At 41.8% G+C, this 27,051-nt stretch overlaps 1 protein-coding gene across 2 annotated transcripts in view; it reads right to left on the reverse strand.

The window, feature by feature from the left end:
• CORO2B (coronin 2B) overlaps positions 1–27,051 on the reverse strand; it is a 359,010-nt gene that overhangs the window by 76,499 nt on the left and 255,460 nt on the right. For both annotated transcript variants that reach the window (XM_078683011.1, XM_078683012.1), the window contains exon 4: positions 17,665–17,814. In XM_078683011.1, coding sequence (XP_078539137.1) covers positions 17,665–17,814 — 150 coding nt within the window. The remainder of the gene's footprint in view (positions 1–17,664; positions 17,815–27,051) is intronic.

The raw sequence follows: 27,051 nt of genomic DNA on the forward strand, positions 1-27,051 counted from the left end.
GGAAGACCATGAATGAGACAGGTCACCTTTTACAGGTTTGTGAAGTTTGAAATAAAAGTTAAACTGTCAGAAAGAGGGATAAAAAAGGGGTCTTATAGCATTGTGTAAAGTAGCTAGAGGTTGCATAGGCAAGGTCAAAGTAGGATATAGTGACTTAGCAGTGATGGGCCAAATTAATATAAAAACATACTCAGGAGTAAAAAAAATTATTTTGGTATTTAATCTTTCAAAGGGTAAAAATTGTTGACTTGCTGCAAAAGTAGTTGATATGATACAGAGTGTAAAGGATGCTAACTAGAGGGAGCCAATAATAATTACATTAATAGTTATCTGTTTGGACACGCATAAGCTGAAGTTGAAACATGTGGGGGATAACCCCAATGCAATGTAACTAAGCAAAAGGAAATCATAGGGTATAATGGTTGTTTCATCAACTCACGTTCCTGCAGCCTTGCTCTTTAAATGGGAGATGTCCAGCATCACTCTTAGCCCTCTAGTTGCCAGCCTCTTGGAGGAATGCCTGTTATTGAGCAGTGACCATTTACCTTAGCAAATTACTTTAAAAACTGAACATGAGGAACCACAAAAAGCCTTCCTCGTAGCCTCGCTTCTGGAAATATGATATGTCATCTTCCAATCTGGAGTTTCTGAATTCATGGTATGAAAGTAGGGAAATTAGATTAATATTTGACACATTGGTGGGAAATTTGCAGTATCAATGGTCTTAGGCATTGAAAGGCGTTTAAATCCGGAAAAAAATAGTATGAGTTCTTCCCCATCCAAAAGGAAAGATATACAAACCAGGGCAAATGGTGGCAGATATCCTCTAAATCCAAGCCTGGCAGTGAAATTAATTAACAGTTATATGGTCTTCTCGCCGGGCATTATAGTGCAAGGCAGATTCAGGAGATACGGCAGGTATCCAGAATGTTGGTGCCAGGAGGGAGATACCTACAGCTCAGCTACTGAAAAAAAAATAATCTTTACAAATTTCTAGGACTTCAGGAACCAATGTCTTATCCACAGCCTTGCTGAAAAGTAACCTGATATTTTGAACACACTTATTACATGCAGTATTTAACGGCGTTTGAACAAGATACAGCTGCCAAAAAGGATTGTGGAATAGACCCGAAAGGATTGGCTCTTTGCTTAATATAGAGGCAAGGTTTTTGCATAATACGTAAATCGATAGTTGGACGGGAATCTTTGTAACTCTTAAATGTTATTAAGAGAACGGAGGAAACTTAGATCACACCTTTTACATGCGACAGCCTGATGGTGAAAACAACATAATAGGCTAAAAAAAGGGAACCCCAAGTTTTGCCTTATTTATCAATTTGGATACATTGAACAGAATGCAGCAATGGAATAAAATGAATGACCTTGAATTAAATTAATTTCTATTACACATCAGACAGCGAGTGAACTTTTTTTTATAATAAGAATTAAAATTTCAAATGCTCTAACGCAAGGCTGCGTACTTGCGCATGCTCTGTTTAATGTTTATGTGGCTGATCTTTTCTCCCTTTCTAAACAATTTCATTTCTTTCTCCAAAATTGGGGGCGAGGAGGAAAATAGTATTTTTCTGATGGCTTAAACTGACTTATTTGATAGTGATAGACAATTCACCCATCGACCTTCAATAGTTATTAAGTTTACTCACTGAACACAGCAAATCGAATGGCCTAAAAATAGATTCAAGTAGAAGAAAAATCTTGACCTTTGGCAAATCAGTCGATGCTTATGAGTGGACAGGGAAATGGAATGCTGATAGAGGCTGTAAGAGAATATGCCTATTTTATTATGAAAAAATAATTAAACCCATCTTGTGCTCCTCTAATTAGCCATTTAAGTAGAAAATGCTGAAAACAAGTCAAGAAGTGAGGCTATATTAATCAAAATATGGAGCAACATCGTATACTTGAGTTCCGAAGGATTTTAAGACCAACTCATGTTTGTTTGCATTATTGCTCATTACTTTATAACAGAACAACAATTTCAAGCTAGGCAGGATTGGATTGAATTGAATCAAGTGATTAAAATGTGTAAATGAAGTTGAAGAATCCCAAAAGAAAGTGCACGTTTGGAATTTGGTACCACAGCAGTTGGAATGTAATGTGACAAACCTGTTGCATTAAAAAAAAATATTAGAGTGTTAACAGCCGTGGTAATACATCACCTTTGTTTCTATTGTAGGATTAGATACAGATTCCTGACAAAATATAATGTTTCCAACAAATCATGTGAAGGATAATGGCATGTTGAATATATGGGAAGAAAAGTCTGTATTATCCCAGAATTTGTTCAATACAGTAGTGGGCAAATGCCGTTTTGAGGCCAATTATAGGCATAAAAGATCGAAAAAGTTGGACGAAGTTCTCCTTTTTACCTATGCATCACCAGCCCTCAGAGGTTTTAGGACGAATTGATGAATTTAAGATATAAACTTCACTACAATGAAATATCAAAATGGGGGCTGGTGGGTTACTTTCAGTCATCATGCCATTAATATGATCTTGTGGAGAAGTGTGGCTCACTGGTTAGAGGAGGCAGACCTGGAAGCAGAGGTCAGCCCGGGACCAGGGTTCAATTCCCGGCTCGGCTGGGTCTTGAGTCCTAAAATGTCCATGGACTCGACAATTCTCGCTCCGGTGCCTACTCGATTCACGGGTTCACACTCTGCGACTCTGGGCAATAGCTTGCTTAATCTCCACAACGGCCCCTCGCGGCGGGATGCCTGGCTTTCACCTTGCGGATACCCTGCCGGGGTTATCTCACAGGGGAATACCAGGACGGGTTCCCTAAGCAAGCGCTTAGAAACCGCTTGGTGATTTGCGCTATATAAATTCCTGTACATTTGTACATTTGTACATCTTGGCCAGGAAACGCAAAGGATTGGGTCAGGGTAATTGTCAGAAAGTACTACCCATGATCCAATTGAAGCAGTGCGCCACTGTTTAATCCAGGGTACAAAGTTCGTGCTTTCTGAGATTGCTTAGCCATCGTTACTATCTAACTGAAGGAATGGATTCTGAAACTGCTCACCAACAGATTTTCGATATCTTAACAAAACTGCAGCAGGAAGTCAATTTTCTAAAGTCAGGATTCATTTCAGTTAAAGAAGAGATATGTACCATGAAAAGAACCAAAGATACCATTTAGGAGCTCAATCAATCACTGCATTTAAAAATCGCGCTACATACCCGTGAGGGTCTCAAGGCGCTGGGGGGGCGCTACTGATCGAAGAGCCAGGTCTTGAGGAGTCTTCTGAAGGCCAGCAGGTCCTGAGTCTGTCGCAGGCTGGTGGGGAGAGCGTTCGAGGTCTTGGCGGCGAGGTAGGAGAAGGATCTGCTGCCGGCGGTGGCCTTCCGGATGCGAGGAACAGTGGCGAGGGCGAGGTTGGCTGAGCAGAGGTTTCGGGCGGGGGTGTGGAAGCTGAGTCGGTTGTTGAGGTATGTTGGTCCGGTGTTGTGTAGGGCTTTGTGTGTGTGGGTGAGGAGTTTGAAGGTGATCCTCTTGTTGACAGGGAGCCAGTGCAGGCCTCTCAGGTGGGGTGTGATGTGGCTGCGTCAGGGGATGTTGAGGATCAGTCGTGCCGAGGCGTTCTGAATCCGGTGTAGTCGTCTCAGGAGCTTGGTTGTTGTTCCTGAGTAGAGGGCGTTCCCGTAGTTGAGTCTGCTGGTGATGAGGGCCTGGGTGACGGTTTTTCTCGTGTCGGGAGGGATCCATTTGAAGATCCTGCGGAGCATGCGGAGGGTGTTGAAGCAGGACGCGGAGACGGCGTTGACTTACCTGGTCATGGAGAGGGTGGAGTCGAGGATGACCCCCAGGTTGCGTGCGTGGTCTGTAGGTTTTGGGGGTGTGCCTAGCAAAGTGGGCCACCAAGAGTCATCCCAGGCTGAAGGGGTGGGTCCGAGGATGAGGACCTCCGTCTTGTCTGAGTTCAGCTTCAGTCTGTTGTCCTTCATGTATGTATGTATGTATGTATGTATGTATAACCCACTTATAGAGCGCTACTGTCACCCAACGGGCATCCTGTCGGCTACGGCCTTCATTCCTCTGTGGAGGTTGGCTTTGGCCGTGAGAGGGTCTTCGGTGAGGGATATGATCAGCTGGGTGTTATCGGCATAGGAGAGGGTGTTGAGGTTATGTTGTCGTGCAACGTGGGCGAGCGGTGCCATGTAGATATTGAACAGTGTCGGGCTGAGGGAGGATCCCTGTGGGACGCCGCAGATGATCTCGGTGGATTTCGAGCGGAAGGGTGGGAGGCGGACGCTCTGGGTTCTGCCGGAGAGGAAGGTTGTGGTCCAGGCCAGGGCCTTCTCTTGAATTCCGGCGCCACGGAGGCGTGCTGATAGGGTGCGGTGGCAGACTGTGTCAAAGGCTGCTGATAGGTCCAGGAGGATGAGGGCGGCTGTTTCTCCTTTGTCCATCAGGATCCTGATGTCGTCAGTGGCGGCGATGAGGGCGGTCTCGGTGCTGTGTTTGCTGCGAAAACCGGATTGGGAGGGGTCCAGGATGTTGTTGTCTTCGAGGTAGCGGGTTAGCTGTTTGTTGACAATCTTCTCTGTCACTTTTGCCGGGAACGGGAGCAGGGAGATGGGCCGTAAGTTTTTGAGGTCCTTGGGGTCCGCCTTGGGTTTCTTCAGAAGGGCATTGATCTCAGCGTACTTCCAGCTTTCCGGGAAGGTTGCTGTCTCGAAGGAGCTGTTGATTGTTTTCCGGAGGTGGGGCACAATGGTTGTGCTGGCTTTGTTGAAGACGTGGTGAGGGCAGGGGTCAGATGGAGATCCGGAGTGGATGGAGTTCATGGTTTTGATGGTGTCTTTGTCGCTGACGTTGGACCAGGCGATCAGGCGGGTGTTGCGGGTGGTGATCGCCGGGGTGGTGGGCTCGGTGGTGGGTGCGGGGGTGTCGGAGTTGAAGCTGTTGTGGATGTCGGTGATCTTGCGGGGAAAGAAGGTGGCCAGGGAGTTGCACAGGCCTTGTGATGGTGGGATGTTGTTGGTGTTGGAGCTGGGGTTGGAGAGTTCTTTCACGATGCTGAAGAGCTCTTTGGTGTTGTGTGCGTTGTTGTCTAAGCGGTCCTTGAAGGCGGTCCTCTTGGTGGTCCTGATGAGTTGGTCGTGTCTGCGGGTGGCGCTTTTGTGGGCTGTGTGGCTGTCAGGTGTTCGTCGTGGAGCCATTTCTTCTCCAGCTTCCGACAGGTGCGCTTGGATGTCCGCAGGTCTTCGGTGAACCAGGCGGCTTTCTTGTTGGTGTGGTTGGTTGTGGTGGTCTTGAGAGGGGCGAGGGTGTCGGCGCAGCCGTTGATCCACTGTTTGAGGTTGGTCGCGGCAGTGTCAGGGTCGGTGGGTGGTCTCAGGGCGAGGGTGGTAGTCAGTTGGTCCTTGGTGACCTTGCCCCAGCAGCGGCGTGGCAGCTGTTGGGTGCGGTGGTGTGTGGTGGGATTCCTGAAGGTGAAGTGGACGCATCTGTGGTCGGTCCAGTGGGGTTCGGTGGTGTGGTTGAAGGAGACGTGGCGGCTGGTGGAGAAGATGGGGTCCAGCATGTGTCCAGCGGCGTGGGTGGGTGTCGTCACGAGCTGTTTGAGTCCGAGGTTGTCGAGGTTGTCTATCAGGGCGATGGAGTTGGCGTCGTTGTTGTTTTCGAGGTGGAAGTTCAGGTCCCCGAGGAGGATGTAGTCCGTGGACGCGAGGGCGTGGGTACTGACTAGGTCAGCGATGGTGTCGCTGAACTGTGGTCGTAGTCCGGGAGGTCTGTAGACAAGTGTTCCTCTGAGGGTGGTGTTGGGGTCGGTGTGGATTTGGAAGTGTATGTGATCAGCGGAGGTGATGGTGTCGTCGGTGTTGGTCGAGATTCTGATGGTGCCTTTGTGGATGATGGCGAGTCCTCCTCCCACTCCGTTGGTGCGGTTTCTGTGGGAGATCTTGTAGCCCTGAAGCTTTTCCTTTTGGAACCAAAAGGCAGATCACTGGCCACTACCACCTCTGTTACCAGACACATTCTTATTGCGTAGTTACTCCCATCAGACCCTTGGCACCGCCTGAAAGATTCTTTGGAGATCCAAAGAAGTTTGTGTACTAACTTTCTACTCTGTAAATAACCGGAGTGATGCACTTTTCAAAAAGTCACCAAAACCACTACTGACCACACACTCAATAATTTCTGAGACAAACTGTAGAAGTAGAGAAAGGAGACTGGGATAAGAAAGAAAAGAGAGGGCATGGGCGTCTGCAGATTGGAATAGATATTTAAAAACACAATGAGATCTATTTAATAATCTGTCATGGCATTCAGCATCTTGCAGTGAAAATGAAGTTACGTCTGTATAATCACATTTCTCTGTTCTTGATATGAAGCTGACTTTCCTGAGGTGAAATGTAGGGACCTTGACGAGATCACTGAAATGCTCGGCAATCTCCCGCCATTCTGGCAAGATAACTACCTCCAACTTTGTGTATGAGCCTTCGTATATAAATGGCTTAGGTTCAGTTTTGCCTTTAACACCACTGAAAATGACCTAACATTTTTAACACTGTGTTGGGATGTGAATGTCCCTGCATTGCAAAAAAGTGTGTGTGCGTTCTCTGAGTGCCCTAACTGTATGTGAATCTGGTATTCTGATTTTTACCAGCCCCGTCATCACGCAAATTTAGCATGTGCACAGAAGCCTAGGTCAGTCCCTGTTATTGTCAAGATTGCAAAATGGTTCTGTTACCTGGGACTACTTTCCATGTCCTGGGTTGGAGTACCCATTCTCCGCATTTAGAGAGGTTCGATATCCCAGCGGACATCTCTAGTCATTGGCATGAACTGCTATCATAACGGATCCTGTCAACATGTTAAAAGTTTGACGGATGGCTTCCTCAAACTGACATTCCCTAGTCAAACTTTTAACAATGTGAGATTTTGTTTTGAAAAAGCAAAAACTTGTGTCCCCCCCCCATATCATAGGAGTTGCCTTCTATTGTGCGAGAGGGAAATTTTTTTTAACTGTCCCTCACCGCTAGGTTTTACCTGGAAATGATGAAAAACAAAACAAACAAAAAAACATGTAACACCGTCCACTCCTAACTGGATAGATGATGTTATATGTGAACACCCGCCGGCCGTAGTGTGTCGGGCATAGGAGGAGTATGTCAGTGACTGAGCCAGAGTAGGCTCTGTTAATGACATACTTAAGGACAGCACGCCTGTAAATCAGGCAGGTGTACCAAGGATTTGGCAGAGAGGGTACTCCGTCACAGCTGCACCAGAGTACACGCAGCAACAAACTCTTAAATCGGGCCCCAAGTCTCCAATCTTCTTCTTTATTTGAGTCATTATAAAATGTACTTCTCTTTCTGTCTTCTTTCTCTTTCCAGGATGTTATGGGTGCTATTACTTAGTTTTCTTCCTATCTATTTGGTATTTTATTCTCAATCTCTTGCAACAATTTGTCATCAGTTCATTTTTCACCCAAAACAGAACCTTGTGAGACTCCAATCCATTTCGCTCTTTAGGCTATTCCTTTGTTCTCTATTATCTGTTAGAAAAGACACGGATGTGTGGATGGGACAGCTGTACTTTTTTTTATTTTTTAAGGCAACGGGTGTGTTACATATCAACATTCATATAAATATTCATGTACCAAGAATACTTGTTTGTGCTTGTTCTACATTCTAATTCTTATAGAACTTTACTTTAGAATGCTCACTACCTGAAGGGTCAGTTGCACTGAGTCCTAATGAAGATAAGACTGCTCTATGTTGCTGTGCTGAAATTGGAATAAACCTATTTCAATCTATTCTGGATTTACGACTTCTTACAATTGGCAAAGATGGGAAGAACACCATTCTCAACAAGGGGCTGCAGCACAGAAGAATTGTGTTCCTAAACCATTCTTATTATCATTTATTAATCTAACAGTCATTGTTTAATCTGAGAAGAAATTGAACACATTTAAAAAGAAAAAGAAGAAAATCGGATCAGTGTATGCTAAACCGGAGAATTTTGGTGATTTTTAGACTGTTTTCATCTTGAGCAACTCCTGGTAAGCACTGAAATCTGCTTTACTTAAACGTTTACATTTGCGTGAGTGAAAAGTTCAAAAGTAATCACCTTAACTGAGCGCGCTGATCCGCAATGTTGTATGCATTGTTGGAGCGTGTGTGCTGAATCTCTACGAATCGGAACTGTGGAGAAAGCGCCATTCTTCATTCCTAATGGATTCTGATGACATCGGTACGTATCCAAGTAGCGCAAAGAAATGTGGGATACATGACGTGTAGACGCATCCTACGCATGACCTGGCGGACATTTTATTGTTCCTCGCAAAGATCATAGCAACCACTTCGCGGTTGAAGTTTTCCTTAATCACATTTTGACTTCGTGTAAAATATCTAACGCAAGAACTGTTTCTACAGCGGTTTGTCAACCGAGTAAGTACTTTTAATTTGAGATACAAAAATAAATAATTCCTCTCAAAAGGATTAATTTTACAACTCAAGTTACAAAAGGAGATAACTCATTATTTCAAAGGAACATATTCAATACTTTTAAACCTGCTTTTACATATTTCTATATATTCAAACTCTGTTTTTGGTCACACTTTCTCTAATTTAAACTAGGGAATTTAAAAAGAAAAAAATTAACATCATTTTCCTGAAACTCATATTTAGAAAATATGCAATGTGAACCACCAGCTATGTTTTTACAATCTAAAGATGATCCTCCATTATCATGGTCCGGTTGGAAGGAGGAATTCATAAACTAAATGAAAGCTATCGATGGTGATAGAATGGGTGCGGAAAGAAAAAAAAGTATTTTATTACATTGCCTAGGATCGGAGGGACAAATGATTTTTAGAGCTTTACCGCAAATTGTTATTTCAGAAAATGGAGAAGCTACTAATGTTTACAATGAGGCTTTAAGGTTTATGCCTACTAGTAATATAGCTCTAAATAGGCTCACATTGATGATTTTTTTTATCATCTTTAAGAACGTTGAGTGTACATTGTAACCTTGGAAACATGTCTGAAGAAATGATAAGGGACCATATTATTGTTCATGTAAGGTGTAAAAAAACTCAAGAACAGTTATGGGTGTTGGGTGAACCAAAACTGTCAGAAGACATTTCAACTGCAAAAGCCTTTGAGCAAAGTGAAAAATGGATGAATACTGTAAGGAATGTAAATACCAAGTCTGATAAATCAGAAGAAGTTTGTGCGCTCTAACGTCAAGGTGAAGTCAAAAATGATTCTTCTAATTTTACTATTCTCATAGTACTAATTACAATAATTTTAAGAGATTTGATAGGAATGAGAAATGTTTAGCCTGTTACAGGTGTGGAAACAAAAACCATAAGGCTTCATTTGGAGGATGTCCTGCTATAAAAAGAGAATGTAAGAACTGTGGAAGGTTTGGACATTTTTCAAATATGTGTAGAGATCAAAGGACATTTTTGTTTCAAAATCGAGCAAGAGTGTCATGTGCATTAGAGGGAACCACAGGAAGTCTACAACAGGGAGGAGAGGATAATACTTCACAAAATAAAGGGTTTTGTTGTGTTATTAGTTGATAGCATAGTAAATATTAAAAAATTCTGATGATATGCCCATTAGGAATTCGCCTAGGTGTATGGTTTAAGTTTCAGAAGTGAATCTAAATCTTATGTTTGATTCAGGATCTCCTTGGAATAATATTTCTAAACAATATTTTGAAGAAAAACTTAGTGGTGTTTTTGATATTCATAAAATGTTACCATCTGATATAAATCCTGTAAGTTATGACGGTTCACGTATGGACATGGTAGGTTAATTTTACACAGAGCTATGTTTTAAGTACAGGAAGGCCAATATACAGCTATATGTCTCTGTCAAAGGGATTAATGTACTTGTTTGGAAGGACCAACGGAAGCTTGGGATAATTTTAAATTCGAGATTAAAAGACCCAGTCATTTTGAATGAATCTATGGACAATAATAATATTAATAATATTTCAGTTACAGGTTGTGAAAACATGGAAAAACACAGTTACAAGGAAGTTTTTACTGATTCTTTAGGAAAACTCAAAGATTACTCTCATCAGATTAAACTCAAGAGTAATGTTACACCTGTCAGACAAAAGATTAGACCAGTACCCATTAATATTAGAGAGGAGTTAAAGGACATGTTGAAAGAACTAGCGTCAGAAGGGATTATTGAACCGATTAACTCGTCTGAGTGGGTTTCACCCATTGTTTTAATTTGAAAACCGGATAAAAATTGAGACTATGTGTTGACTTAATAGCATTAAATGCAGGCATTGTTGTGGACTGTCACGAGTTACCCAACATTAATGAGGTGGTTTCTTTGTTGGAGGGTGCCAAAGTGTTTTCCACGTTTGATTTAAGGTCTGTGTACCATCAAGTTCCGCCTACTGAGGAATCGAAAACATTAACAGCTTTTATCACTCCACAAGGATTATTTCAATATACCAGAATGCCCTTTGGTTTGGCCTCGGCGGCATCAGCATTTCAAAGAGTCATGTTCAACATCTTTAGAGACATTGATAATTTTGTAAAGTGTTTTCAAGACGATATATTAATATTTTCAGCTAACGAGGAAGAACATCTTAAACATTTATCAGAAGTTTGTTCTAGGCTAAAACAAAGTGGGTTGACACTTAAGGCACACAAATGTAAAATGTTTAAAAAAAAATGTTGAATATTTAGGTCACACGCCTATTGGTGATGTGGTAATACCAAAGAAATCGAATGTTGCCGGCATTGTAAGCTCCGTCTCCAAGTAACAAGGAGCAATTATTGTCCTTTGCGGGCATGTGTGAATATTATAGCAAGTTTGTCACCAACTTTGCCGCAAAAATTGAGCCCTTAAGGAAGCTTTTAAGACACAATGCCATGTTTGATTGGGGTAAAGATCAACAGGATGCTTTTACCATCATTAAGCAGGATATTGTAAATGCACCCACCTTAAAACCTTTTTGTATGAACAAACACTGCATTATAACTGTAGATGCAAGTTTATATGGTATAGGTGGAGTTTTGTCACAAAAGTGTGGAAATGAGGAATGGAATGTGTGCTTTGCTTCGAGAACTCTAAATGAAACAGAAAAACGTTATGTAGTCATTGAAAAAGAGTTACTTGCGTGTGAGTGGGCGATTGAACACTTTAGGAATTATATATGGGGAAGCAATTTTACATTTAGGGCGGATCACAAACCTTTGGTTAATATTCTTTCACCAGGTGGAGGGTGGAATTCCACTGCAAGAATTTCTAGGTTAACTTCAAGATTACAAGAATATTGTTTTAATACGGAGTTTGTTCCAGGTACAAAAAATGTCACAGCTGATTTTATGTCACGCCATCCATGTGAGACACAAATGTCTTAAAGAGGATGCTTTAGAAATTGTTACTACCATTCAGGATGTTGTGGTTGGTGCTTTTGCAGACATTTCAGAGGAGAAATAGAGGTCTAGTGAAGAGGATGATTCATTATGGCAAAATGTCAAAAGGTAGATCATAGTAGGTTGGCCAACAAAAAGAAATATCACTGAAGAACTTATGCCTATGTTCAACGTTGCAGAGGAATTAGAATTAGATGGAGATTTAGTTTACAAAAATGGTAAATGTGTACCTCCTTTTGGTGTGCGTGATGCAATTCTAAAGTTAGACCATAATTCTCATCCTTGAATGTCTGCTATGAAACGTTTAATATGATCTTATTTTTGGTGGTCAGGTACGGATCGAATGGCAGACCGCACTGTGAGAGAATATGAAATATGCATTTCAAGTGAAAAAATGCTCAAACTTAAAGTTCCTCCTGTTAAAAATACTAAGTGGCCAGAAGAGCTTGGAAGAAATTGGCCCTTGATATCTCTGGTCAATTTATGAATCTCCCATCTGATTCACGATATGCTTTAGTACTAGTGGATTATCATTCAAAATGGCATGAAGTGAAGTTTGTTCCTCTTTCTACAACTATTGGAGTGTTGGAATTTTTCTAGGACTTTTTGCAGGGGAAGGTTGTCCCTCAACCATTGTAACAGACAATGGTGTGCAACTTATTTCTAAAGAGATGGAAGAGTATCTTAAGTGATACAATATAAAACTTGTTACCACTTCCCTGAATGCACCCCATGAAAATGGTCAGGTGGAACTCTTCAATAGAGATCTGAAGGGTTACATTGCAGATGTGGTTAAACAAAGAGATAATTGGAAAAACGTATTAAGGGAAAGATTATGGATGTATAGAATTACTCCTCATTCCATGACAGAAGTGAGTCCATTCCGCTTGTTAAAGGGCAGGGATCCTGCTTCTAATATTTGTCCATGGTGGCTAAAAGAGAAATGCAAGAATGATTTAAAAGATGATTTTAATGTGCTTGATACCAGTGTAAAAGTCAAAGAAAACAAAAAAAGTTTAAAGAATGGTATAATAAAAGGTGGAATACCAAGGAGCAGGATTTCAAAATAGGAGATATGGTGAGAATTAAGAAACCAGGTTTTGTGGGTAAGTGTTTGTCTAAGCGCTCTAAACCTATTAAGATCACTAACGTTTTTTTAGAAATACTCTTATAACTTAGGATTGCAAGTTATGTAATATTAGACGTGTTAGACGTGTTTCTAAGTGTCCTGGAAGTTCTAGGACCACGCTTGAATCTAAGAGAATTAACAATTCTGATTTTTGTTCAAATGTAGCCATTCCAACAGGTTCACATCAATTACATTGCAATATCTCTGATACCATTTTTTTCCCCACAATGACACTGTTGCTGGTAGAGTTAAAGACTCTACACATTCAAGATTTTTACCCAGGAAATTTGTAGATTTTGTTATATAATGTTTCCTTTGGTTCTTTTCTTTTTACACTTGTTTCTTTCTCTTTTTAAAAAACAAAAAGGATGATATGTTACATATCAACATTTCTGTGAATATTCATGTACCAAGAATACTTGTTATTGCTTGTTCTACATTCTAATTCTTTTAGAACTTTACTTTAGAATGCTCACTATCTGAAGGGTCAGTTGCACTGATGAAGATAAGACTGCTCTATGTTGCTTTGCTGAAATTGGAATAAACCTATTTAAATCTATTCTGGATTTACTACCTCTTACAGGGTGTCTATCCACCTTTAAATCATGCCCACGGTCACCTTCAGAGTGCTGTGACCCTTACATTGATTTGGGGAGCCTGGCTATCAATGTTTATATCCTTGACGCTTTTGAAGTAAGGCTGAGCCCTTCCGGAAGACTAGCTGTCTGTCCAGGAAAACAGGTTACATTACATAAGAATACTCCCTGCAAAGTGATGATGAAGACAGTACGACAAAGGAAATACCAAGCAAAAAGCCTGTATGAATGAAAGACACTTTACAGGGCCTGTCTGTTTAGTGGACTCTTCAGGCTTGTAAACACTGCAGTGAAGTTGCAGGGAAAAGTTTGATCTTACAGTTTATTGATACTGGGCTCGAATGATGGATAGAAGCTTGCAGATATGCATTTGTCCAGACCGGAGCTATGTTCGAGGGCTAGAGAGTGCTATGAAAACAGTAGCATACGTAGACTGGAATAGTAAAAACTAGAACAAGAAAAAAGGTACAAAAGTGAATAACATGGTGGTTCGTGGGAGCAGAGTGAAAGAATCGGGAATTCTAACACAGACTTCATGAGAATCGTATGAAATGGAACATGCAATACAACCACGTCTATCGCCCTGGTCCCATATCTGTGAATAAGGGTGCTTAGCTAGCTATTCTCAAATCGCATGTTTCTTCCTCAGATAAACACTTGGACGTTATTATGGGATATTCTCTTAACTGCGGGAAACTCATGAGCATGTACAGCTTTCACAGGCAACAGCATATATGTTGAAGAATCCTGTTCACCAGTACAAATACCTGGAACACAGGGGTACAGGAAGTTTGGGAGGGGCCCGAGTCACACTTTGATTACAGACACAGTGTGACAATAGCACATAGTTGTGTGGGCCCGACTTTCTAAACTGCATATCTACGGACTCGGAAAATCGAAGAGAAGGCTTCCTGCTGTCATAGAGTACAGCAGCACTTGTTTGGAGCCAGAGCTAGGAGGAAGGTGGTGACAGTGACGCTGTAGCACAGTACTGGGAATTAAGGTTTAGTAATGTGGGCAGAAGCTAAATATGCCGAGATTCTTCTTGTGTTAACAGACAGGAAATGTTTCATTCAAAAGTAATTATCTTTTTTTCTAAATCAAATATATGCGGATTGTCTAATTTTGTGTGAGTGGAATGTTCTGGTTTCAGAATGCATATAGTACTATTTCACGTGTAGTGTGTATGCCCTAGAGTATGCTAAGGAATACTGGCTATTTGTGCACAATGTGTATTTTTGGTGTTAAGCCTACACAGAGTAATATCATGCCCTTGTCTTACTGTGAAAGCGGTTTGATATTGAGTAGAGATGGAGGCTGGTCGCCGAGTTGCTGGCTGTGCGAACAGAAGAACTTGATCTTCACCATTTGAGCTCATTGTGTGATTCTTGGCAACTTGCTTTAGCTAACTGTGCCCCAACTCTTAATTGAAGCTTAAAAATGGGCTAGGCATATGCACAAGCACTGTGCTTGAACACATCTTTACTTAGCGTTTGTGGTTAACTATTTGTGAGTGTCAGTAATTGCTGGGCCTTGTCACAGTGGTTTGCAGGCTTCCAGATGTTTTTCCCAGGTTCTTTCAAGTTGTGCATGAGTTTATTGCATATGGCAGACCACAAATGGGTGTTATTGTTGCTTCATTGTGGTTTTCCATTCACTCCATACATGTATGTGTTGTTGTTCCTATACAGCTATGTTGCAGGTGTAGTGTTAATCATCCTATCATGTTAAATGTTAATGTTAAAAGGTATTTATTGAGCGCACTGCCACCGGTTGGTTTCCTGGCGCTAGAATAGACAGAACGAATCCTGGGGCGAGAGGAGAAGGCAATCAGTGATACGCTTGTTTAAAAAGCCATGTTTTTAAGGCCTTCCTAAAGGACATAAGATCCGGGCAAGATCTGATCTCCAAGGGGAAAGTGTTCCAAAGGCGAGGTGCAAGAACAGCAAATCTGCAGCCACCAGAGCGTTTGCGTTTGAAGGCAGGTGTCTGGAGGAGGGCTTGGTGCGCAGAACGCAGATTGCGGGAGGGGGTGTACCTGATAAGGAGATTGTCAATGAATTTAGGGCTTTTGCAATGAAGAGATTTAAAGATCATACACTACAGCTTAGCCCTCCAAGTTATGGGAAGACGTGGCTGCTCTTTCCTAGGAGTGTTTTGCACTGGATTGCCTTCTGTATTATTCTCCTGGGGGTCGCTACCCAATAGACTTTAATTTGTGTCTACATTGACCTTTTAACAGCTCCTCCCATTGGAAGGTGAAGTGTTGTCTCCTATCACACAATTTGGTCAGGTGGGGAAGCTGGGATTGATCCCAGAATTTCTGCTACCACATTGTGCAAGTCAGCCTCTAGATGGCTTCATCTTTCTTTCTCTCCTGTATTGCAATTGAGATCACTATTTTGTCTTTATTCTTTGCACATGAGATTAGAGTTCGGTTTGCAGGTACATGCACTGTGACAGTTCAGTTCATTTTTAGCTTGAGAGTGCAAGAGAGCCTGGAACAGAGCTAGACCCATGCATCGTAGCTCAAGCTTTCAGCAGCTTGCCCGCATAGGAGGGGCCGGGTGATGTCTGCTAAGTGGCAATGAGATAAGAGGGTTAACCATAGTTAAACCTTTCCAAAAAATGTTAAGAAACATATCTTGTGCAAGTCATATGTAATCTACGTGTTGCACCATGGGAAGCCCACGTTAATGATAAATGTACCCTTTTGTACGTAGAAGAGAAATGTAATAATCAAAATATGCCAAAAATGCTTTCGTATCATAATGCACATTTGCACACCAATTAAATCTCAATCACATTAAATGTGTGCCCCTGGCCGGATCCCTTTGCACTGCCCATAGCCCCACCCCCAAAACCCTGTCTCCCAAAGCCCCGCCCCCTAGTCCACGTCTCAATTTGGTGAGTACCTGCACTTATTTTATCCATTTAAAGCACTGCCTATGATCCATCCAAGACTATTTTATAAGTCCTATTTTATATGATTGTCCCTATTACAAGGCCTACTGTACAGAGTCGACAGCTTTCTATTTGTCAGTTTCATATTCTTGCCTAGTATAGAACTATTTAACTTCTGGTGCCAAACGTATATCCAGCCCTGCGCTGCCTGTTTGGTGATGTGCCCTCTCGGTGGTACCCAGCGTTTGCAGTTAGCATCAGCCCCGGAGCTTCAGGAACACCCAGAGCCCGCACGTACGAGGAGTACCCATGCTGCCTGCTCTCGCATTTGCTCTCTTGGAAATAGACGGAGCTTGAATGTATCACATGTACCACTCGTGGTTTCTCAGATACATCCTGTGCCTGCAGTTACCTGAAGGTCACCTGGTTGCTTTTGTTGCGCTCCTTCTGATACACTCAGAGCCTGCATTTTGAAGCAGTGTCCCTCTTTAATTCTGGACGTGCCACACCAAGGCTCGAATGAGGTGATGGGCACATTGTAGCTGTTTGCTCCACCGCACACTTTTAAACAGGCACACTGGGCGCAAACAGGGACAGTCTGCCCAATTATAATCCATGAGCTGCCCACGGGAAGCTGCAAACTTGCGGTACCCTGGGGAAAGCGCAATAGAGAACGACGTTGCAGCTGCCTTACAGCAGCTACTCTGTCTTTCACTGTGCAGGCAGCAGCGGCCTGCGTTTCAAAGAGGGGGTGTAGAGATCCCCCTGTAGTGAGTGACTGCACAGTCTTGCAGGGGGATATCTGGGAAGGGACCTTTGGACCCTATTTTCTCCATCCAGAGGGTCACCCTCAGGGGGTGCACTGACTATGCGTTATCTCTTTGTGGTGCACAGTCATGGAGCCTTGTCCCCGTGCAAATGAGGACTCTCCCCCATTCGGTTGTGCCAGTGGTGTATGTGCATCCGCGCTATCTGTATTACTGAAGGGGCTGCCCAAGCATCTGTAGCCTCCTCTGTAAAACTAGAATACCTTGGGGATACAAAAAAGCGTATTTATACAGCCCCTTATATACTTAACGCCTGCAATTAAGCAGCACGTTCCTCGTTGCACATCATTTGTGTTAAGCAGCAGTGTCTCTCGTTGCTCCTTGATGCTCTACCTCAAATATACCCAAACATTCACACTGGTGCTGTTGTTTCCCTTGATGTGCTCTTTCTCAGATACAGTAAGGAAAGGTGTATAGCTAGCAATTTAATAAAACACTTATTTATCTCTCTGGAGTTCACGGAACCACCCTATTGTGACAAATATAACTACACCAATATAGTAAAAAACAAATTAATTTTATTCTTTTTTCTAAAGCTCTTAATCAGCTTTGTTTTCTTTAAACCATTTGTATATATCTTAATAATTTAATTTATTTAATATATGACATTTGACTAAGACCAACATAATTACATAATGGCTAGTCACGCCTTTACTTATTGCATTATTTTCCCTATGTTAGCTAGTAGATCTAGGTATAGGGGTCCCTTGCTTCCAAAAGACTCTCTCAGATACACCACAGTTCACCCAAGCGAAATGGAATAATCAAAATATACCAGAAATGCTTTCCTATCATTATGTGTATCATTGCTTGCTCACCTTGTAATCATAGCCTGCACTAAAGAGGATGTTGTTGGCTGTTGGATGCCATTCAATAAGGCCAACTCTTCGACTGTGTCCATACAACTCCAGGAGGGCTTCACTCATGTTTCTCCGCAGTCCACCATCCGGAATCTCCCAGATTCTCACCTGTACAGGACAAGAAACAAGAAATCTCACTCTCATTTTCATATAAGCACAGGCTGGAAAACTGCTTACCAAAGCCCTCACCAAGAAGAGACAAAGTTGTTTGCAAATGAGCAGCACTCAACAATACCTAAGACACCACTGGATCACAGAACCTAGGAAGAACCAAAACAGTCAAAAATCAGAGAAGCAGAATTTAGATGCAGGCACACTGTAGAAGTTGTGTATAATTGAACATAACGCTGGTACATTTGAGCAGCACCTCCGAAGAGCTGGCACACTGAGCATTATATTAGCCACACTCAGTACTTAATTTGTAAACAATTAAGTGCCAGGGCCTTCTTGGGAAGGCCACTGCAGCCTGCACCATCAATACCCTGCCAGCATGGCAGTACCAACTTAACACCTACCCATCACACTCCTACAAGTGTGGCAATTCAGACTATTTCAGACCACACAAAGCTATAATAATGGCATGAGAGGCTGGTATTACTCATTTTCAATGTATATTCACTTAATAAACACAGTTGTTGTGCTCATCTCCAAATTAAAAATACAGCTTTACCATGTGATGGGCTGTCACTAGAGCCGGTGCTGACAATTAAGTGCTGGTGCCAAGCACCAGAAACCACCTGCACAAATTAAGCACTAACCACACTATGGAGTTTTAGCCAAACATAGATATACAAGACCTCCACTGGCATTTGACATTGGCAACCAAAAATACAATAGCTGTACTTTCCATTACACCATACTCATGGTGTAGCAGCCATGGCACCATCATTAACTATTCAGAAGCTGATATTTTCCCCAGTGCTGCATGGTAATCCACCTACTGTGAACACCTGACGGAGAGGGACGGGGTGTGTAGAGACTGCGCAGCCACAGATAGGTCTAGTGGGGGGAGGGGGGAGGTGACCAGAGGACCCTCCAGAGTTACACAGAAGGTTTCTTGCATCCTGCGTCTTCCCCTCGTTTACTTCACCGCTGTATCCGAGGAACACAGAAAGGCAGCACTCAGACAGAGAGCCCTTCAGGTTGTAGCTTCTTCAAATTATCTTTAGTGTTCTTTGTTCATTCTTTTTTCTCACAGCTTTATAAAGTGAGAAGTGTGGCTCACTGGTTAGAGCGGCAGACTCTGAAGCAGAGATAGGGCCCGGGGTTCAAGTCCCGACGCGGCAGGGTCTTGAGCTCAATGTCCGCGGACTCGATACTTCTCACCTCGGCGCCTACTCTAATCATGGGTCCCACGCTGCAACTCTGGGCAATAGCTTGCTTAATCTCCACAACGGCCCCTACAACACTGGGATGCCTGGCTTCACCTTGGGGGTGCCCAGGAGGGGCTTCTCACAGGGAGAGCCAGGAAGGGTTCCACAGCGTTATACAGCGCCGGGACGCCCCGTTGGGGCAGCTGTGCGCTTTACAAAAAATACACTACAACCAACAGTGCATTAGGAGAAAAGACGGCCTATGCGTTTCGGCAAGAGGCCTTCTTCCGGGTCATAGAGTATAAAGTGCAGTGTGCTTAAACGGCCAATTGCTTCACCAGAAAGTTTTTTTTGTTTATTAAAGGAACAGTTAACCATTTTTTGAATACCACGCCATTAAGTTTAGCATTCAAGGTGTGATTTCCCCAGCACACAGAAGAGTGTGTAAAAATGTATGTTGACTGTCTTGAAGACCAAGTATATTATATAACTCATTTGTAGGATGAATATGTGATAAAGTACCCATTCTTCTTATGTTGTGCATATTATCACATGTCCGCATTTCTCACTGTGTGCAAACGAGTTAAAGTGCTAGTGCCTCTTCTCTCCACTCTCACAGTTTCACTGGCAAAGTACCTATTGTTCTAGCGGAATGCAAGTATTACACATTAACAATACTCACCATACACAGATTCTATAAAATGCAAATACCTCCTCTCACTATACACATATTCTTTAAAATGCAAATACCTCCTCTCACTGATATAGCATAATTTCTCTATTCATCATTGACAGTAACATGCCAACATAATCAATAAGAATTTGATTACCCATATAGACATCTTCGTTGGTTCAAGGTGCCAAACATTTCTTTCACCGCTTTCATGTATAAATCTATATCGAGTGCAGTGATTATTTTCATCTATATATCCTGTTTTCACTGTCTACAATGGAAGTAAAGTGCAAATGCAATAGATGTCATGCAATTATTGCTACAATCATATAAATCTATCTAAAAGTGATCAAAGAGATAAGTGCAGATATCAGGAATTACTTAATATTTGAGATCCCTCATAGTTATATTTCATTATTGTAAAGTACAGATCTGCTGAGGTAAAAATTAAATCTTTCCTTCCTACATCTATCAACTTGTCTTCATCAAAGATAAATATTCCAATATTTTCCAACTTAATGTGCTGGTGCCTAGTGCAGATTCTGAAAAACATGATTAAAACCATACTGTGAGCTAAACAGAATATCTGAAATAAATAATACCCTCATCATTTAAATGTATGTCTTTAACTCAGGGGAGGCACATGATTTCAAGGTCTTATATCACTAAATAGTACAAGAGCTAAGTGACCAACGTATCGATATTATAAAAAGTGTGAAACATTCAACTTTACATGATTACACCCTACTGATAATGATATAGGATTCAAAATAGGAGTTGCAGAAATGTATTGAGATCAGTGTTAAGTCCCCATGGGATCTCTGTTACCATCATGATAATCCATTTGGACTCAGCCTTTCGTAATGCAAGCTCACAATCCCCTCCTCTTAAGTTCCAAGGGAGATGTTCAATGCCATAGAAGGAGACATTCTCTAAAATACCCTTGTGATCTTTCCAAAGATGTTTTGATATGGCATAGGAGAAATCTTTGTTGGTAGTCGCTCTGAGATGCTTTAGAATTCACAACTTGAGTTTGTTTAAAGTGCTTCCCATGTATTGTTTTTCACAATGACACTCTAGAGCATATACTACGTGTGTTGTCTCACATGTTATTCTTTCCTTGATTTTTGCTACTGTCAGCGTTATTACTTCATTATGATTCTGTCCATATTTGCATGCCTTGCATCGAGGACATTTGAAAAAACCATTTGCTCTCAGCCACTGCATTTTGCTGTCTACTTTGTCTGTTTTTGTTAATAACTGTGTGTTAGTAAATCCCCCAATGACAATGCCTTCCTATAAGTAATACTTGGATGGTCTGAGGAGTAGGTCTTTAGATCTTCATCTTTGTGGTGTAGTTTCCAATGATCTTGTAGTCCATTTTTATTCGGTTTAATTGAGGAACTGAACTGTGTAATGAATCTCACTTTTTCTTCAGAGTTTCTCATGGGTTTTTCTTCTCGACTCTTAGGGTATAATAGAGATTGCCTTTTTTTTTTTTTAAACACCTCTGGATTTAGCGTTTTCTAGGACCACTGTTGGATATCCTCTTCTCAAGTATCTCATGAACATTTCATCTATCTGTGATAGACATTCATGGTCTTCCGAACAATTTCTACGAGCCCGTAGAAATTTCCCATATGGGACGCTCCATTTGAGAGATTTTGGATGGGCACTGTTCGCTGAGAATGCGGTTACATGCTGTTGGTTTACGATAAAGAGTAGTACATATTTATTAGTCCTTTATACAGATGTGTATATCCAAATAATCTATCACCTGTTGATTCGTGGTATGGGTGAAATTTTATTGGAATGTGTTATCATTTAAGGACTTTAAAAAGTAATTCAACTCTTCTGTAGCCCCTTCCAAGATTAAAAATAAGTCATCTATATAACGCACCCAAAATACCACTTTGTCAGTAACCATCTTATTGTTTTCAGACCAGAAATGTTCTGCTTCCCAGAAGCCCATCGTAAGATTAGCATAAGTGTGTGCAAAAGATGTACCCATTGCGGACCCCTTGCTCTGTCTGTAGAATTGCTTGTAAAAAACAAAGACATTATTCATGAGACAAAAACGCATCATGTCTAAGTTCATTTGAGTCTGACCAAGTACATTCAAGGATGGTGATCTTCGATAGAATTCACAGGCCCTTATGCCATCATCATGTCTGATCGATGTATAAAGAGATATCACATCAATGGTACCCACTGTGTAGTCCTCTTTCCAGGGAATCCCTCCAATTTGGTTTAAAAAATCCATTGTGTCACAAATGTATGAGGGTAAGCTTTCGACATCTGGAAAAGGGAAGATGTCTAAGAACCTGGAAGTGTTTTCCAAAAGGGAACCACGAAAACTTACGATCGGATGCCCAGGGGGATTTTCTAAGTTCTTATGAACTTTCGTTAAAACATAGATGGTTGGAGTGATAGGTCGAGATGTTGAGAGATATTCAAGTTCATCATCATCGAATAGACCTTTCGAATGCCAGTTAAGTAACAGAGTGAAATCTTTTCATGATCAATGATATTGCATTATATATATATATATATATATATATATATATATATATATATATATATATATATATATATTACCTACTGGCGGTCGCCAGTAGGTATATATAGTTAGGATTTTTTCCCTATGGGATTTTTGAAAATTCTATGTCTAATAACTTTGGCGTTTGTGGACGGAATTGGCTGAAATTTTCAGGAAAATGGCACATTTTGTTTCTGAGCAGCCCCTGAAAATTTTGGGGGGGTTCGTCAAGGGGGGGCCGAGAAAAAAGGGGGGTCCCAAAACGCGTTTTTCCCATGTTAATTTCCATAGGGCGGTTGGCCTCACTTTTAGCCCTAACGGCTGAATGGATTTGCACGAAACTTGGCAAAATTGTAGGGACTGGTAGCCCGATGTGCCTTTTGTAGGTCTCAATATATGTGCTCCAGTGGATTTTGAGAAATTAACGTTTAAAAAAAGATATATATCTGTAACAGCGGACTGGGCAGCGTACTTTTCGCGCAACGGAGCTTTGTGAAGCGAAGCTGATTGGTTCTCCGGCGTCTGTCAACATTCCAAACAGTCCGTAGCGGCCGCCATCTTGTCTCTCGGTAGGATCGAGAGACAAGAGGAGGTCAAAACAAAGGGGGAAATAACTATAAGGGGGCATAGTAGATCCTCGCTGACCCCCTAGGTTTGATGTGGAGGTTTTAAAAGGGCCCCGCGGGGCAAAAAAAAAAAATAATAATAATAATCGAACGGCTGAATGGATTTGCACGAAACTTGGCAAAATATTAGGGACTGGTAGCCCGATGTGCCTTTGCTAGGTCTCAATATATGTGCTCCAGTGGATTTTGAGAAATTAACGTTCAAAAAAAGATATATATCTGTAACAGCGCTCCGCTTCGCGTAACGGAGGTTTGCGAAGCTGATTGGTCATTCTGTCACTGGGCTATAGTTGGGCTACATCTGGCTGATATTTGGGCTACATTTGTTTTTTTGTGTGTCTGGCGGCCATCTTTGGGCTACATTGGGCTACATTGGGCTACATTTGGGCTCCAACATATATATAGGCCAATGTAGCCCAATATATATTTTTCAAAGTTAATTTTCGTAAAAACCACTGGAGCATATATCTTGAGACATAGCAAAGGCACATCGGGCTGCCAGTCCCTACAATTTTGCCAAGTTTCGTGGAAATCCATTCAGCCGTTCGAGCTAAAAGTGAGTCCAACCGCCCTATGGAAATGAAGGAAATGAATGGGTAATTTGTAATTAGCAAATAGCTCATCGCAAACTAGGAATGGTAAAGAATCGCTATTTATTCCTTAAAGTTCGCTATTTAGGAACTGCAAAAAACTTTGATGATACATATGGCGGTTCATCTCTAACAAGATAAGAAGCATAGGGATACATTTATGATGACTGGCGCATCACCAGGGATGTGTTAGTCATTCTGTGCCGCTGTTCCGTCACCTATGGTGTGCTGCATTTACAATGCGGCGCATCATGGGGCAAAAACAGCACAGATGCGTGATGTATCTGTGCCGTAAAGGTGGCGCATTGCTGGAGTTGTATCGCAAGTGTGATGAAGCTCCAGCAAGGGTCGGGGGTGCCCCTGTCGCAGGGTTTCTGTTCTCACACAGAACTGTGGACAGAGGATTGGAACCTCGGCGAATTAGGGTGTCCCAAAACTCATGTTAGTAATCAAAAACTCCTTAGCAAGCTAGGTACAGTGTCACATTGGATATAACAAACTCTCAATGTTTAGACAATCCAGAATATGAACTTATAGTACCTCAGGATACGTGGAACTCATGAACAGTCGGTCGTTATATATTTCTTAGAAACCAGAACATGGAGTTAAGAAGAACACATGTGTATTTGAAATGTTTATTTACTAATGCCGTCTTCACAGGCGTAGTATCTTAGATAATACAAGTACACATATTATCAGTAGCAAAATTACCAGCATAGTTACTAGTACATAAAAAGCGAATGGTGATAGTATGTTAACATGCTGTAAATGAATAAGAGTTAGCAACACTTATAAGCAGCCGCGGGCCGTGGAGGGAGTTACGGTGGGGCAGGGAGGCGGGGAGGGGGAGGGGCAAGGTAGAGAGGGCTCCACCCTGCTTCTCCCCCTCCCCGCCTCCCTGCCTCACCGTAACTCCCTCCACGGCCCGCGGCTGCTTATATCTCACCCTCCCTAATACACATATTATATTATTTGCTAAGAAGGTCTCTTTGTGTTGGTTTAGGGCGTGCCCATACTTTAGTGTCTTAGATTTGAAGGAATCACATCAGCATACACCAGCTCTCTCTTCATGTGAGCCGCATCAACTGTTGTGTCTGTGTGTTCGGCAAAACAATATAAAACCCGCCTCATGCCCAGAATTGGCAGAAGTTGCACTTATGTTATGAGTATGAAGTCGTGGAGATCAGACCTCATAACAATTCTGTATCGTGTTGTTCTTGAAACTTTAGCACTCGCTGTACAGATATAGTTTAACAAGCAAAGCAGATAGTAGAGCAATAACATATTATTCTCATGTAAACCACGATGAACTACTAGGTGGAAAGCTAAAGCAACAACTAAGTGTCGTGTGCAGAAGTTGCAAAAAAGGAAAAATGGCGTTTAAACCGGTAATGAGCCCATGCTAACTTAACACGGTGTAAAGATATCCAGGACCTAGATGACACCTCCCCATGATCCGGAAACGAACTGAATAAGATAATAGAAGTGCCATCTCATGAGAGCAGATTGCAAGTTTATATGTGGACGGTCCGCAAGGTAAAGCATTAAAAACTAGGAAAATGTAATGCTAAAGAAAAATAAAACAGCCAAGTACTTTATCGAGTCTTAAGCCAATAGGCAAGGTAAATAATAAAAACTTGACAAATAAGTCAATGAATTGTCAATGAAATGCTAGTACTCAGCATATCAAACATGAAAAAGGTCTATGACATAACTGTGTATGCAAAATAAGCTGCAACAGCCTCCAATAGGAAGTCACCGTCTTCATCCGAAAACAGTTCAGCCATCCAATTTAAAAGCGGAAAAGAACATACGTGCTCTCCCAGCACCGGATCCTCTATCACCATCAGAGGACAGCTCGGTGGGTTTTCAAGAAAGCTCTGTTCCAAGAAAGACTGTGCTGCCGCCAGTAAATTCCAGGGACCAAGTAGTCCATGCATCAATGCCACAGCCATAATCCTTTCGCCAGGACAAACCAACTCGTGAGTAATGATAGGAGTCATCAGCTGATTAAAGTCGACGTCAGGAGAAACCGGTCCGCAGAGACACAAATCAATGGCCCAATCGAAATCACAGGTCAGGCAGTGAAATACAGGCTGGACACAGGTGAAGTAGGAGAATCGAAAAGATAATCCATATGCCGTGCTTAATATCGCCAACGGCATTGTGCCATAATATTCTAGCATGCGATTGCGGAACAGTGTCAGCAGCTGCAGGGTGGGAGGTTGCATAGGAGGGACATCCATATTTAAAAATGTAAAAAAGCACAAGAGCGTCCGCTGGTAATGCAAGTAAAAATGCCAATCCACGAACCAGAGTGGAGAAAATAGAATGAAAGGAAGCAGGGATGAGTCCAAAGATTTTCTCAAATGAAGTCACGAGACCACTGGTAACAACTTTAAAAAAGTGCGCCAGGGACTTTGCGGAGGATGCGTTAAAGATAGTCGGAACCATCTTGCTGAATTTGAAAGGCAAATCTGAATTGAAAAGTGTGTGCACCTCTGTACGGGTGTTCGCTATGTGAAGCACGAAAGTTTCACGGGCCGAACTCAAGGCCACCTCTCTCTGAGACAAAAGAGCTCTTATTCTTGCCATGCCGTTGAAATCTGTCCCAAGGTTGGTATTTGTGGCCAGATTGAAAACTCCCTATGTTCATGTGTGGGAGGAAATAGAACATTTCTGCAGCAAATAACCCGTTCACTTACTGTTACGATAAAAGGAATACTTTTAATTAACTCAGAACAATCTTCATTATTGAGCATCAAATAACTACCATTTTCCAACAACTTGAACGTGGGGATGATAGCAGGAACTGGCGTGCCTTGCAACACGCAAGCCATATTTGGTCGGTGTTTGTTGCATGAACCGTGTAACTGTATGTGCCTACACATTAGTGAATGATCTGGCGTCTCAGTGCATTCCTCTCCATTCAGATAAACTTCTTGATCATCTTTGAAACATCTGTATGTGTATGGAAGCGACCAGACCTCATGAAGAAAAGCACTACCTAAAGGTTCATAACGACCTATTGGTATATATTTCATACAATTTGAAAACTTATATAAAGCAAAAGGCAGCGTTATTAAACCGTGGATAAGGCACGTTGCCAAAAAACCCGCAATCCTCTGCTGATGATGTCACTGAGCATGTCATGAATGATGTAATATGTGACATCATCAGCAGTGGATTACGGGTAATAGTATCTCTAGTTTACTCCCCTATAGCTGTCTTTCTTTTAACATAAGTGTCTGTTTCCTTCCCTTATACTTACTGTTTTTGGTTCGCTTCCGGTTCGCGTACCGGGGAGCGAACTGGGAAGCGAACTAAGAGAAATAGAGGTTGGCACAGTTCCAAATATTGTACCAATTTTTTAATAACGGGGAGGTAGTTCTGAAAAGAACTTTTTTTTTTATTTTTCAGAACATTTTTTTACTTTTTTTGAATTTTTCTGAACAGTTTTATATTTTTTTGGGTTTTTCTTGGAGGGGGCAATGAAAACGATTCATTGTAAAGGGCTCAACAGGAGCAACAAAACAAAAAAAAGAAGTATTTATTATTTTGGGCGTTTCGTACAAACTTGCATATGATAGTCAATAGCTCTGTT

Source organism: Lissotriton helveticus, chromosome 3_1, assembly GCF_964261635.1.
Source record: "Lissotriton helveticus chromosome 3_1, aLisHel1.1, whole genome shotgun sequence".
Taxonomy (NCBI): Eukaryota; Metazoa; Chordata; class Amphibia; order Caudata; family Salamandridae; genus Lissotriton; species Lissotriton helveticus.